The sequence below is a fragment of the Bactrocera tryoni genome, unplaced genomic scaffold, assembly GCF_016617805.1.
Source record: "Bactrocera tryoni isolate S06 unplaced genomic scaffold, CSIRO_BtryS06_freeze2 scaffold_517, whole genome shotgun sequence".
In the NCBI taxonomy this organism is placed as follows: domain Eukaryota; kingdom Metazoa; phylum Arthropoda; class Insecta; order Diptera; family Tephritidae; genus Bactrocera; species Bactrocera tryoni.
In genome coordinates, this window is record NW_024396204.1 from 599,644 (window position 1) to 614,578 (window position 14,935).

Genomic DNA, 14,935 nt, shown 5'->3' on the forward strand with positions numbered 1-14,935 from the left:
TTCCACGAAGTGTTCTTGATGCATTAGAAACATATGTAAATGTACTTCTGCCAACCAATTACAGAAAAATCGCCTTAATGTTCATAGATACTTGGGCATGCATGATTTCCTTGACGTTGCACTGCCGGAAATGCAAATTTGACCGGCAGCCATTGCCCTTTACAGGCGCCGTCTGAGCACCATGGATTACCTTTTATTATAATCTCCGTCCGTTTGCATAATCTGACAATTCAATTACTTTTCTCTATACTTTTTTACATTTCGAATTGCTATTTCTGCTTATACTCTTGCAACATGTTGCTACAGAGTATTATAGTTTTGTTCACCTATACACGTATCACGTAAAACTTATTATAGATATAAGATTATCTATATATAAATGATTAGGATGACGGGACGAGTTGAAATCCGGGTGACTGTCTGTCTGTCCGTCCGTCCATGCAATGTACATATCTCCTAAACCACTAAAGCTACAATAACCAAAATACTTTGCACAAATATCATAAGAACTCCTAAGAATTCCCGGTCACTGCCCATATAATGGTACTGTTCAAAACTACTAAAAGCTCAATAAATCAATAACTAAGTATGCAACCTTATAACGAAAAATTGCACAACCAAAACTGTTCAAGCACCTTAGTACCAAATATGTGGACCTTAAGTCAATGTATATCATATACAATTCAAATTCAGAGATAACGCTTTCCTGACAGTGCATAAAAATGGGTTAAGTCGGGTCGATATTTCCCTGAGCCTAATATACAGATTTTTGAACTTCTTCTTGACTTTATGCTGCATACATCGGCCAATATTTATGTTATCCCAATGAAAATTACGGAACGTGTTTTACTCATAACAGTGTATGTTTGTGCCTAAAATAGATAAAATTGGGAGAAAGTTTGACTTAGCCGTCATATAACTAGTATCAGAATTTTCGAACATCCGGCAGACTTTACTCCATATGATTGGTGAATAAATCGGTCAGTATATGAGTTATACAATATATGTATAGCGCATGTAAATATAAAATTGTTTGGATATTTCTCTGGCTTTGATTCCTGCCAGTTGCAAGAGTATTCGGTTCGGTTGCACACGAACTTAGCCCTTCCTTACTTGTTTATTTTAATTTTGCAATGTTCAAGCACGTAAAAGCCGACAGCCTCACGAATGGACATAGCGCACATTTCTGCTCTGGGCGCTACGTTTTTGATTGATAGGCGCACTCACACATATGTAGATTTAAACATGAAAAGATTTGTATGACTATGCACTTGCATAGTCGTCGGCCCACATAGACCTTATTGTGCTGCAACAAGAGGCGGTGAAGCGGCTGTGGATTTGATAAACCAAACCGTTGCAATTAGCATCCAAACATACCGACGCTAAATCTTCTTGCCGTTTTGTATAACCACTAATTTTGGCCCATTATGCTTTTCCATTCAGCCAGCACATAAACAAGCCAAAGTACCTTGCTTGAAGGTCATTAAAAGTAGCTCCATTTTCAAAACCTAAAAATTACCATATATACACCCAATAAAAAAAAAACAAAAAAGTTAAAAGCTTTTCCTTTTAATATGTGTGTCTTATTTTTAGGAACCAGTTTTATTTATTTGAAAATTGTATAATTTCGTATTCCTTCTTTTTTATTTCTATCTTTGAAATTTTCTAATTAACAAAACTACTTACTTTTGGACTCATTACATATAACAATATATAAAATATAAAACAAGCACTTGGTATAAAAATACAAGTAGGAATTGTGCCTTAAATTCTCATTAAACTAATAGGACAGCGATGTTTTCCAATATTTACCTCACTTACAAATATTTATCTTTGCATATATAGTATGTATGTATGTATGCCTATGTACATGTGTATGGGTGGATGCGTATAACTGATACCAATTCACAAGTTATACATGTGTTAATACCCAGAATTTATGACAGCAACGCCATGGCACGCGCCAATCGCACGCGAAAATCACGATAAAGCATTTTGCCACCGACCGGCACTCGGCATAAATACATGTCGAGGCTCATAAGACACAGAGCCTTGCCGTTCATCGGGAACTTTTGCGGCAGCTCTGGTGTCACTTCCAGACCCTCCGACAGCGCCATATTAATTAGCCATTTCCAAACATCAGCGCGTGTCCAATCGCGCGGGTCTAATGGCAGGCCGTCGGAACCCAGTTGATACGGTAGGATCGTGTTAAAATTACTATTTCTGTTGTTGTTAGTACTGATGCAGGTATCGTTGTTGCCTTTGCTATTATTATCATTGGTAGCAAGCGTGGTTGGAGTGTGCGCGGGTGTATGTGGCAGATGCAAGTAGGGATGTCTTAACGCTGTGCTCCGTTTCAGCGTCGGCGGCGAGTTCGTCTTGCTACTCCAAAGATGCTGCAAATCATTTTCATTGCGACAATTGGTGTCGACCTGTGAGAGGTCAAGCGGCGGCACGCGACCGGCGTATTTCAAAAAACTCGACTCGACTTGCATAGTTAATGGAGATTGACAAGTTCTGATGCAGTGGGTTACTAACTTCTTCACTAGACCGAGTTTCTGTAAAGAGAAGAAAATTAAAATATTATTTTATATTTGTTGCAGACTGTTACATAAATATGTACATTGTGCCTCCTAAACTAAAAATAATAACTATTGCGAAATTCGTAAAAGTAAATAAAGTTTATGTTTAATAAGGCAGCGAGAAAATAAACAAATAATTTTTATTTTTATTTCAATGGAGGAATCTAAAAACACTAAGAATAAATATTGTTGAATTCTTTCTGAGCACAACAACTTTAATGCATTTAATTATTTGGAAGATTATTTCGAAAAAAGACCGAAAATTATTTTTTCGGTCATTGTTGATGAGAAGCTTCTCCATTGCTGGAGAGATGAGCTTTGAGAATTGAAAAAATTAGAATCTCTTATATTAATTGATTAAGACTCACAATTTAATTTTATTATGCAAATTAATGCAAACTCTTTCTAAATTTTGGACATTTAATTAATTCTGATTTAATTTGAATGGAACTATTGTAGTCACTCCTCGTTTTCTCATAGCTTTGAGGCTGCTCAATGGAATAACTTAGCAGGAAATTTTAATTAGAATCGAGTAATTACAACGACAGTACTCTTACTTACCAACGAGTAGATATGTTAAGCTCAAGCTATCACTTAATATACTTAGTTAATCTATGAAGAAAATCAAACAACTACACTTCAAGTTATACCTAACCCAATAACTTATTCAAATTATTCGACAATCACCACAGGAAAACAGTACCTGACGAATGACTCAGCTGAGTTGAAAGAGAAGATATCAGAGTGTTCTATAATTGACCCTTTAATCAAATCAGTATTTAGTATACTGATTAGTGGAAGAAAATATTTCTTGTAAAAACAGCTTTTATTCTTCTTTTCAATTTAATGGACACCGTTAAATTGTTTACATGTCCGGCTTTGAAACCCTCTTTAATGTACCACAACAGCAAAGAAAACTCCAACAAAGAGAACATAGCTTTGATAAATAAGCAATAATCGTAAATTACGATGACACCTACCCAAAGTCGTAGGCTGTCTGCGTTTTTTTTTCTCTTAACTGCCCTTGCTGTACTGTTGTGTATACTTACTAGTACTGACATAAGCTGACATTCCACTGAATCACTAAAGGAAATGGAAACCCATAAAACGCTAATAAGTAGGTTTCATGATTTTTATAACATTTTACGTACGTATGATCGAAGACTTACACAATACATACATACGTATGTACATACATATATAAATACGTAGCACAATGTGTGGTATGAATCACTTTACTTGGCATGAAATACATTTTAGCCACGGGATACAAACCTGAAAAGTCAACAGCATTGTCATCGTGTGAACAAATAGAGGTGTCATTTAGCTTTTGATCTTTTGGATAAGCGATTCATAGACTTTGGGCGCTCGGGGTACTGATGTTAGGCAAATATGCGATAATATATAATTAATTTCAATTCTTAAACTTTTCAATGGATTTGGTAGATAAATAAATACCAAATTTCAATAATTTAGTCTCGATTATTATTATTACGTTTGTACACAATTTATGTCGTGTACCGAAATTTATTTTGAGTTTCTTAGAGACAATTTAAAAACGCACATCGCGTTTTCCTTCTTGAGGTAAGGCCAGCAACCGTTGCGTTGCGTTAAACACACAAAACTTAAATATTATAAAAAACTGATAGAAGTAAAGTTTCAAGCGTTCACGCATGCGCCATTCACCTCAATTATCAAATGCTGCCGAAAGCAAAACAAGTGACGAGTACTGAGCCCTTTTCTCACCATCGGGCACTAATACGAATATAGTATATTTTACAAAACCCACGCTCAGTTGAAAATAACATGACAGAAAATAGTACTTAATCAATAAGACAGAATAGTAAATTTTGTAAGAAAATTTCATTTGCTAATATATATGTTTTACATATCTACATATATACTTTAATCAACGCAAAAATAATTAAGATTTCCAAAAGAAAACAAGTAAGTAAGTGATAAGTTCGGCCTCATATAGTAGGCGTAGTTGCTGTACGATTTTGCCCATTTTAACCTAGAAATGGGAGGTGCCACGCCCTTCGCCTAATTTTTGCATTAGCTGTTTTAGGGGGTAAAATTCAATGTCTCTGGCGAATGTAGTTATTTATTTGATTTATCGCGCTTTAAGTAAATTTTAAAATTACTAAACCGATTAGGCGCGGGGCCACGTCCACTTTTTCAAAGTTTTCAGCCCACAGGTTGCCCTTACTGCTGCATTTCTCTGTCCCAAAGTACAGTTCTACTTCTTAATTTACTGCTTAGTAACGGCACTTTATAGGTTTTCCTTTAAGAGCGTTTTGTTGGCGTGGCACTGGTCCGGCTACGCCTATATACTAATTCCGCTTTCCTTTTTTGGCAAGAAACATGTGCACCAAGTTTCATCAAGATATTTAAATTTTTATTCAAGTTACAGTTTGCATGGACGGACGGATAGACAGACAGTCAACCGGATTTCAACTTTTCTCGTCATCCTGGTCATTTACATATATTTATATACATATGTATGTATATATAACCTAATATCTATGTTGCTTAGTTTTATGTGACAACATGTTGCAAGAGTATAATTACTTGCTACATCCTAGCTGTACGGAACAGAACAGTTAACAGTTATTCTTGCCCTAAAGGTAAACAACGACGTTTGCATATGTGTTCATAAATATACTTATACATATGTATACTATATGAGCGTATGAACTTCCTGTAGTTTGTTGATTCCCTTATTTAAATCTTATTCAAATTGTAAACCTCCTCGCCTTACAATTAATGTTGCAGGAAGCGCAAGCGCATAGGCACGCGTCATCTGCACTTCAACGCTTCCGTTGCACGCCACGTCACGCCGCAGTCCCGAAAGCAACCACCCGCATTCGATTTACACGTTCATACGTGTGCACTTATAGACATTGAAGTATATAAATGTTTATGTATTTACAATGTACTCGTGCACAGTACACAGCTACTACGGAAGGAAAGCAAAAAATTGAAAAATGCATACATATGGACTCCTGGTGCACTCCACAGCGGTTGTCGCTGACAGGATGTACTCACACAACAAACAATGACTTAAGGAAATCAACTTGTGTGGATGTGTGTATGTATGTTTGCGGCATAAAGCAACAGTAATAATTCTACGCACTTCCTCCCGCACAACTGTCGCATTGCTCTCAAGCAATCGGTTAGTGAGCCGTCCGGTTGCAATATCTTGCTTTGACGCTTAAACAGCCTGCGGTTGCGGCTGTGACTTTCATTCGAATGTCAAGGGGAAAGTTTTTTTCGGAAATCGGAAGGGAGAATTTTCAAAATGAAGCCACTTGGTTTTTATTTATATTTATTCTTCTGTTTACGATCTGCCCACAGCCACAGACACATCCACTTGAACGCGTAAAAAATTTAAATTGTAATTTCCACCTATTAAGTTTTGAAGTTCATTAAAAAGATTTGAAATTCGTAGCTTTTCCTCCGTTCTTCCAGCTGTAGAAGTATATGCCCATAGGTCCGTAGATAAGTATATATGTACATATGTATATGTACATATGTATGTATGTACAGCTCTTCCAGTCGTAAATGAAATGTTTTGTTGAAAATGAAAATGACGCGTTTCCTGCCATTTGGCAAGCACTTTCTGTTTGGCGTAATTTGCTGGCGGCGCTTCCGCCTTTATGTTTATCATTTCGAGCTTACAAATACAGGGGCATGCCAATATAAGTGAATGATATGCTAGAATGAATGGAACGAATGTTGACCATTGCTCAACTGAATATTTCAGCACATCAATCGGTTCGAGAGTTCTGTTTGGGGCCTTAGTAATTACAAACTAAAAATATAAAACAAGAGACGATGTCTGTAATTTTTTTGTTAATATTTTCATTCTCACAAGCAAATATCAAAATCACTCTCTAATGATCTAGTTCTAAGTGAGCTGTTCGACGTGTTTGGCTTATGTAGTATCTTCGACTCACTGTGCAATTGGTCAGTAATTACAAACTTAGTCGGTGCTTGAGAAGAGCTTTCCAAATACGATGACATTAGAATCGAAGTATGTACATAAATGTAATGCTACATATCTACACATATGTAGCGCATGTTTATGCATTTTTATTATACGTAAATGAAGGCACAGGTATTATATGCGGTGAATGCCTCATTCGCTTATCCGGCCGACAGCTTCGCGGAGCCTCAATTATTTGCTTCCTGTGACAGTTTTGTTAATTTTGCAAAAACTAAAAATAAAACATACAAACCTACTTTACTATAGCATTTCTTGTTATTTTTTATATGCTGCGAAAAGTAAATTTTTACTTTGACGACTTCCTTGTGGTGACAATAAATAGGTACTTATTCAAAAATAAGATGTATGTATGTATGTACATACATATACATATGTAATCTCACAATTAAATTTTAAAAAGGTTTTCAAGTTTAAAGCCAACAAAGCTGTTAAACTTTTTTGAAATATGCACGTACATATGTATGTACATATGTGTTGAAGCAGTGTGGCATATCTGCCCATAAATACTCCACATAAAGGCAGAAATTGCTTTTGTCATAAATTAATTTCATTACAACCTTGGTTTTAGAAAATTATGCAAATGTGCAATAAACAAAATTTTTCCATATTTAATGGAATGTTTACTACATGTACCTACATGCATTCATACATACATACAACTGCAAATATCACGAATAATCGAAGGTAATCGGCATCTCTTCTCATTTGCAAAAATAAAGCAGACAGATTTAAACACACATATTTATATGAGTATGCACGAGTATATGGGATGCCCTTTAAAGTCAGTTCTTTGCAATTTTTCACCTATGCTGTCCGCTTTTATACATACATATGTATGTATGTATGCATAAGTAATTTAATGGGGCCGCTGACACCGATTTTGCCACTTCATGATTGCAAATATAAACATAAGCACTCGCCAGCAAAGGCGCTGAGATGATCACAATGACTAATATATATACATATGTACATATGTATGTATGCATGTGCATTTGCATACATATCAGTGCTAACTTAATTACACCCTCTTTTGTATTTACATACATATGTATGTATGTATATAGAGAATGTTGATGATTTCGAGGTTCTCATTCGGTTTGTCTGTTATTTTATTTTTACACTTTTGCAACATGTTGCCACAGAGGCAGTGCAAGAACAGTTGTAGGAGAAAAGTTTTGAAAAAGTGGGCGTGGCATGCCCTCTAATAAGTTTAATGTATACATATGTACATATGTACTTATATCTCTTAAACCACTAAAACTACAAAAACCGAATTCATTTAGCGCAAATATTATATGAACTCCAACCGAAAGGATGAAAATGAATGAAACTGGATGATAACCATCACATATAACGGTACTGTTAAAAACTACCTAAAGCGCAATAAATCAATAACCAATTACTCCAGAAACATTAAATTTTACCTCCGAGATGGTACGACAGGGAGTTAATGGAGCCGGAATCAAACTGGGACGATGGACGTAGCATCCCCCACTTTTAGATGAAAACACAATTTTAAATGTCATTTGATTCGTTCCTTTCGAGTGTATAAATCAAGAAGCAATTAATGTAACAGGATACAATTTTTAAATAATAGTTCCTTTAGAGTATGCCACCTTATGGCAAAAAATTGTCCAAATCGAACCAAAACAAGCCTCTAGGTACCGAATAAATGTACCCCAGTTTGTATAGTTGACTTTCGACCGAAAATATCGGTCAATAAATGGGATATATAATTACAATTCAGAGATAATCCTTTCCTCACAATAGTATGTCTGTGTGAGAATGGTTGAATCGGGTCAATACTTCCCTTAGCTCCCATATACATGAAACAAAGATTTTCGAACTTTCGGGTTACTATACCGCAAATTTCGGCTAATATGTGAGTTTTCTCAATGAGAATAAAAGAGCGTGTTTTACTTATTACAGTTTGTCTTTGTGGCTAAAATGAATAACATCTGGCGAAAACTTGACCTAGCCCCCATATAACAAACATATAACATCCGTGTTACTTTACTCCATATGATTATCAATGGTATGTGAGGCACCTTACTGAATCTCAGGGAATATTTTATTAATATGAGGCATGTTAATAGCAACAGGTAAAATTGGGTGGATACTGCCCCCAACTACCTTATACTCCATATGTATAATCATTTTTGTTTTTCTAACAAACCTTATGACGAATATGTCGGTCAGTGTATGAGTTATATATAACCAATATATTGATTTGCTTAGATCTTCTGGTTCACGTGTTGCACTTTAAGGTATTTCCCCGGCTTTGCTTCTTGAAAGTTGGAAGAATATAAAATGTTCGGCTGCACTCGAACTTAGCCCTTTTTTACTTGTCGTGTAATATTTTCTCCATGCAGTTAAAATTCATATGTTGGCAAGTAGAAACATTTAAAGAACTCGCCACGTTCGATACCCAATGTTTCCGAATTTTCAGAACGCCACTAATGCATGTGAGTTATTAGGGGTGGTGATCCCTACGTAATCGCGCCCAGCAGCATCTTAGGTACTTATTATACTTTTCGCCTTTGCCTTCCGTTTTGAAAATCCTCCTTCTAAATAAGCGTCCATATAAAATAAACTAGAAATTCAATACAAACAAGAGAGTATGCATTTTAGTGTTGAGTCCGTCGCCTTCAAAGATAGCGTCTGACGCGCTGTTGAGTGAAAATCGCCGTTTTACTTGACAGTAGAGCAATGCAGCGTCGGCTACCAAGTAAGTACAGCGCGTAAAGATCTTTCGCCGAGTCTAGACTTAAGGGGTCCCGGTGGTCTAGAATTTTCAAAAAATTCGTTTTTTTTTTGATAGTTCGAAAGTATAGTCCTTTAAGAATATACTGTAAAATTTATAAGGATATTCACATTATTTTAGCTTCCACAGCCGTTTTAGCAGGTAGCGCGCGGTCGAGGGGCTCGATGAATGGATGCTTTGTCCGTCATTTATCTCAAAACTACTTTTTTCGCCGTGCCGTTGATGAAAACAAACTATCCATCCGAATCACTTGAAATTTTAATATGGTGTTTATAAGACCAATATCTATCGCTGTGACTACGATCAAATTTTAATTTTAAGAACTTCGATTTTTTTTCGATCGAAAACTGGTCCAAAAAAGCTGTTTTCAGAATCTGAACATCAAAAGCGCGAAATTTTTTTAATTTTAAATTTTTTTTTGGTTGTCGTCCCAGCGATAGCAGTACTCCTACTGATTAATAATTTATTTGGGTTTTATGTTTCAAATGTTCAGAAGTCATCTTTTAAGATATCTTTTTTGGACGCCATTTTTAATATTGTTAAACGTTTTTTTAATTTAATAAAAAAAACATTTTTGTACTTTTCATAAGTGTATAAATAAACTGTAAAAAATTTAAATTGATTGCTCTTTTTTTAAACCTTAAAAAAAATCCAGAAAACACCCTTAATTTGAGGGTTCTAGACCACCGGGACCCCTTAATCGTAAGGTAGCGTACATGTTTCACTCATTTCCTTCCTCATTTTGTTTTTTGTCTGCATTTGCATCGACGGCTGACTGCCGCATATTTATGAGATATCTCAATATGAAATGTTTGCCTTCTTTACGGAATTGTAAAGGACAGGAACGAAAGTATAGCGCAGAAAAATTATCGGTTCCGAAGCAGAAAAAGAGCACATAGTGAAAGTTAATGCAACAACTCAATTGAATCCCATGGCGGCGGAATATTTATATTAATGTCCATACAGTCAGAAAAGTCATGCAAAAATGAGCAGACAACAAAAAAGAAAGTATGGCGAAAATACAAATGTATACCAAACGCATAGAGCAGCAAAGCTAATGGCGTCTGATGCATTCACTTTCAAGCCTCCCTAAAAATATTATCATCATTGCATCAATCAACGAACGATACACCAGTAAGTAAGGGGGACTGTCGTTGAGAGTGTCGTCTGATGCACGTTGCATTCCAACATGATGAATGTTTGTTATTATATGCTTAAATACCAGCCCATGCACTTTACCCAAACACACATTTGCATGCTTTACTCTTTTTATATGGGTCTCGAGAAACGACGGCGCACACTTTTCATACAACAATTCTTATATACCAGAAGTACATACATATATAAAATTAATTTCAGTAACACGTGTCACCTTTCCAAATTGTTGAAAGTGTGGGGGTAATCTCATTTTCATTCGTTTTTAATATTAGATATATAAAGTTTCTATCAAAAATACATGTATTTATCTTTGTAAAAACTTTGAGTTTTTATCATTTCCTACTTGCCGCTTTTCACAAATTTAAGTGCATTTTTAATTACTGTCTTAGTCAGGATGTCACCTTGTAAAGCAGAAAATATCAAAGATAAAGAGTGACTCATAGTGAAATTATGTAAAGCATAAATCACGAAAGCTTTGTAAATTCATATGTACAGTGTGTATACGATATGAAAATGTGTAGTAAAACTCACCGACTTACTTAAAGAACAGGGTGTTCTTAATTCTGAGCAAATTTGAAAATTCGTAAAGAAGTTGTCTACGAAAAGTCCTTTTGACTATAAATACGAAAAAAAGTGGAAATAGTTTGAAATTTATTTACTCTTTGAGTTTAACATACATATAGACATAGCATATACATATATGGTACACATATGCTCATCTCTTTTTAATTTAAATATGTGTTGTTGGGCGATCGTGTTGCCTTAGCAAATAAGAGAAATCATTGAAATAATCAAGTTGTGAGATGTATGTAACTACATATATGTAGTACATACATATATCTAACTTCTAAATGAAGATTACAGAGAGTAAGCGTTAAGTTGGGTAACTTATGGAGTAATTATTGTTCGTTCTTTATTTAGTCACATAGGAAGTCGATTCACATAAATAATTAAAAGGAAAATCCTTCCGCTTCAGCTCATTTGAACACTTCCGCATGCTTATACAAGTGCACACACATATGTATGTATATATGTGTAAATATATAAAGGAATAATTCTTAAGGCAGTCAATAGTAATATCTCGTTCTCTTTCTATCGCCATATAAGCCTCGTGCTTAGTGTGTTTTATGTTATGTTCGTTTGTAAATAAGTGCATAAGCACGTATGGCAAAGTCGCCAGGTGAATTTTTTTATCACTACTCTTTACCTCATCGACCATTGGCAGCAATGAAGAGCACGGGAAGCAGCAATGAGCAGCTGTTTTGCGCCAATTCATTAATGGAACATCATTGTATCTGCTTATCTGGCAGTAGACGTCGGTAGCTTCGCTGCGTTTCTCTGCGCAGGCGTGCACATTAACCCTGCCACATACTCCCATGTGTATTTTGAGCATATGCATGTTCGCTTAACTACGGCAGCACGCTCCTAAACCGTTGGCTACCCAATGTCCTGACTACACTGTTTGATGCCTTTCTCAATTTTGAGTCAATTGCAAGGCATACCTTTCAGCTTCTTTGTCGGCTCATCAGTTTCAAGTGTGTGCACCGGACTGTGTATGTGTGTTTTATTGTTATAATTTACCTTCTCTCTCCTGCAGTACATTTGCAGCTGCCGCTTTCAAAATTTTGTAAATACTTTCAAACTTGCTGCAGTCATGGCCAAACAAACACACATTTATACTATAAGTCTAAATATATCCTAGGTATGTACATGTGTGATTTTTGTTCCTTTATACATATCTGGTATTGTAGCACACACTGTTAAAGACACAGAGGATGAAATGACGATTTAGTGATGTGTATTAATAACATCATACTGTTTTCTAATCGGAACATTCTACATACATATGTATGTACTATATGGCCGTCCTATGAATTCAGCATAGTCTGATTTTATGTTATTTTTCCACAATTCAAATAGATTGCCTAAATTCGAGCAATTAAATGAAAATTTTGTTTGGTTTGTGTTCAAATATAAGGCTTTAAAATATTCGCAATACATTATTACCATATTTATCATACATAAAACATTAATTTTTAGTTTTTCTACGACTTGCAACTCTTGCAACATCTTGCTACAGATATCACCAAATCGGACCTAGTTAACTTTTGACTGAAAATATCCGTCAATGTGTGAGATATGTACATATATATGATATATACCTTCACAAAAGTTGGCACAGGTTATTACATTATTAATATACGAAGAAATTGTTCAGATCGGCATATCGGGATAATACAGCGTTTCCAAATAATTTATTGCGGAGCACGAAGTAGAATTTAAATGCCACACGTAATAAATTTCATTTTCAATTAATTCGGCATGTTATTTTTCTGAACAACAACTGGTTATCTTGGCAAAAAATAATTATTAAAAAATCCAAATATCGCCTTATCATTTTAAGTACTCACCTTAAGTATCAGGTGCTGGTTTCCGAAAATTTTATAATTATTAGGAAATCCACTTCCACCGGAAGGCACAATAACGTATTTTTTTCTCTATAAATGTTTTAACTTTTTACTTTTTGTTGATAAGAAAACACTTGACGCACCCCAAATCGAATAGAACCTGCACCGAGCGTTTGAGTAACGCATCCAATATTAGCTTGCCGGTTATTTATTGGAAGCTACTCTCTGGTATCTCAAAATTAATACAGTAATTATGTGTTTGTTATTGTACATTAATTCTGACTCTCGATCGATAGAGAGTATTTAAACACATTAATTTGTTGGCGCAATTTGTCACAAGCGAGAGTGAACGAGTCTGCTCTGCATATGTACATATATGTATACTCGTATGTAAGTATTTTCGCGCGTGCTAAAAATTATTAGTTTGTGCACATACATACATACGTGTGCGTGTGTGAATTTGTTGCGCTTCCGTTGTGACTAAACGGTTTTTACGCTGTTTCAAAATTTTGTTTTTGCTTTTGCCAGTTACTGTTATTAGTGCGTTAATATTAGTCGGCGTAACTCGAGTTGAAAGGGGTATCTTGGGGAGATTGAAATTTAAGGTATTTTGTTCTTTTTATGTTTTGGATTATTATTACTTTCCACAAGCTGTTTCCTGTTTATTTTGAATAGTCGTATTCTCTGTGCATGTTTCTAAATAGATCACTACACTACATCAAATACATGTATATTTCACTTTTTTAAACGATTTTTGTAATTCTAATCTGTTCACTGACTTATTTTTTTTTTTTTAAATCACAATTTTTATCCCACCGGTATCGATCTTTATGTTTCACTGAGTGAACTTTTAGCAGTAGCTCTCCATTATTTTCTGCTAGCTATTTTGATAGTGTTGCACACCGTCTGCTTTGCGAATTCGCTGCCAAGCAGAGTAGATAGACGAAAGTAATCGCCGCACTATTAAAACCTGCGCTTTGAACTACTTTTCGAAAGTTTCGAAAGTTTTGCGCCCTCGTTGTCACAGCTCTCCGCCGCCACAGCCAGACGGCCTTTAGGCTGTGCAATCTGTTTTTCTCTTATTTACTCTCACTAAGCGTCTTCTTCTTCCGATTTATTTCGTAATGCGCGTAGTTGCAAGCACAAAAACTAACGAAAACTTTAACAGACTTTGTTTTATTAAATTCTTTCTGAATTTCACTTCTTCTATGTATTATTTTTTCTAAGGCAAGTATTTTCCTCCAGAACTCAGCACTTCTTCTTTGTGCATGTGCAATTAACTCCCGATGAAAGTATATAAAGCAATTTTATTTTATATGCAATGCCCGGTTTGTCTGAGTAGATACGCTTTTTTATTTTTTTATTTTTACACCGTTTGCTCTCATGCGTCCATAGTTGCGTACAATAACGTGTACCTCAATGAGTACCGCACTTCACCGAATGAGTTGTGGTTCTGTGTGCGCTGCTAGTTTTGTTATTCGGTGGCGCAGTGTCATAGTTGTCTATGGCAGTGTGCTGCGAGAGAACAAATAAGGCTTCTCATGTTCTCTGATGGTGCTCTCCGATGCTCTTCTATGAGGTTTACTGCATTCGGTTCGTTCCAATTTCTGCTACATGTTCGCTCGCGATGGCATTGTCGGACCGTTGTGTACCCTACACATGCCTTTTGTTGCTTATTGCCGGAAGTCCGGCAACTCGAGTCGGCAAACATTCTGCATTTCCTTTCATAATTTCACATATACAAAATTCACACGAATTCTCAAATTTTTGTACGCTTCATTTAAGCTGTGCCAAAACTATTTTTCATTAGATCATTTCTATCCTTATTCACGATGAACTTGGTGTTTTTAGTCTTTCCCCATCTGTCCATCGGCTACAAAGTACATGTTTGGTCAACATACGAAGTTTGCCATCGTGTAAAAACTTACAATTTAGATATTTAGGTCTCTATTTATTATCACGTTCTCTAGAGTAAATCTTGTGCATTTTTATACTCTAGCAACATGTTACAGAT

The 14,935-nt window shown here is 35.5% G+C and overlaps 1 protein-coding gene across 1 annotated transcript; it reads right to left on the reverse strand.

Moving 5' to 3' along the window:
* Positions 1 to 1,582: 1,582 nt before the first annotated feature.
* On the reverse strand, positions 1,583 to 14,357 carry LOC120781273. The gene is made up of 2 exons (XM_040113464.1): positions 12,925 to 14,357; positions 1,583 to 2,558 (listed from the first exon to the last, which is right to left on the reverse strand). Exon 2 carries the CDS (start codon positions 2,493 to 2,495, stop codon positions 1,938 to 1,940), a length of 558 nt encoding a protein of 185 aa, XP_039969398.1. The 5' UTR covers positions 2,496 to 2,558; positions 12,925 to 14,357; the 3' UTR covers positions 1,583 to 1,937.
* Positions 14,358 to 14,935: the final 578 nt, after the last annotated feature.

Coding starts and splice junctions, on each gene's coding strand:
- LOC120781273 (XM_040113464.1), bottom strand. CDS start 2,495: ATGCAAGTCGAGTCGAGTTTTTTGAAATACGCCGGTCGCGTGCCGCCG.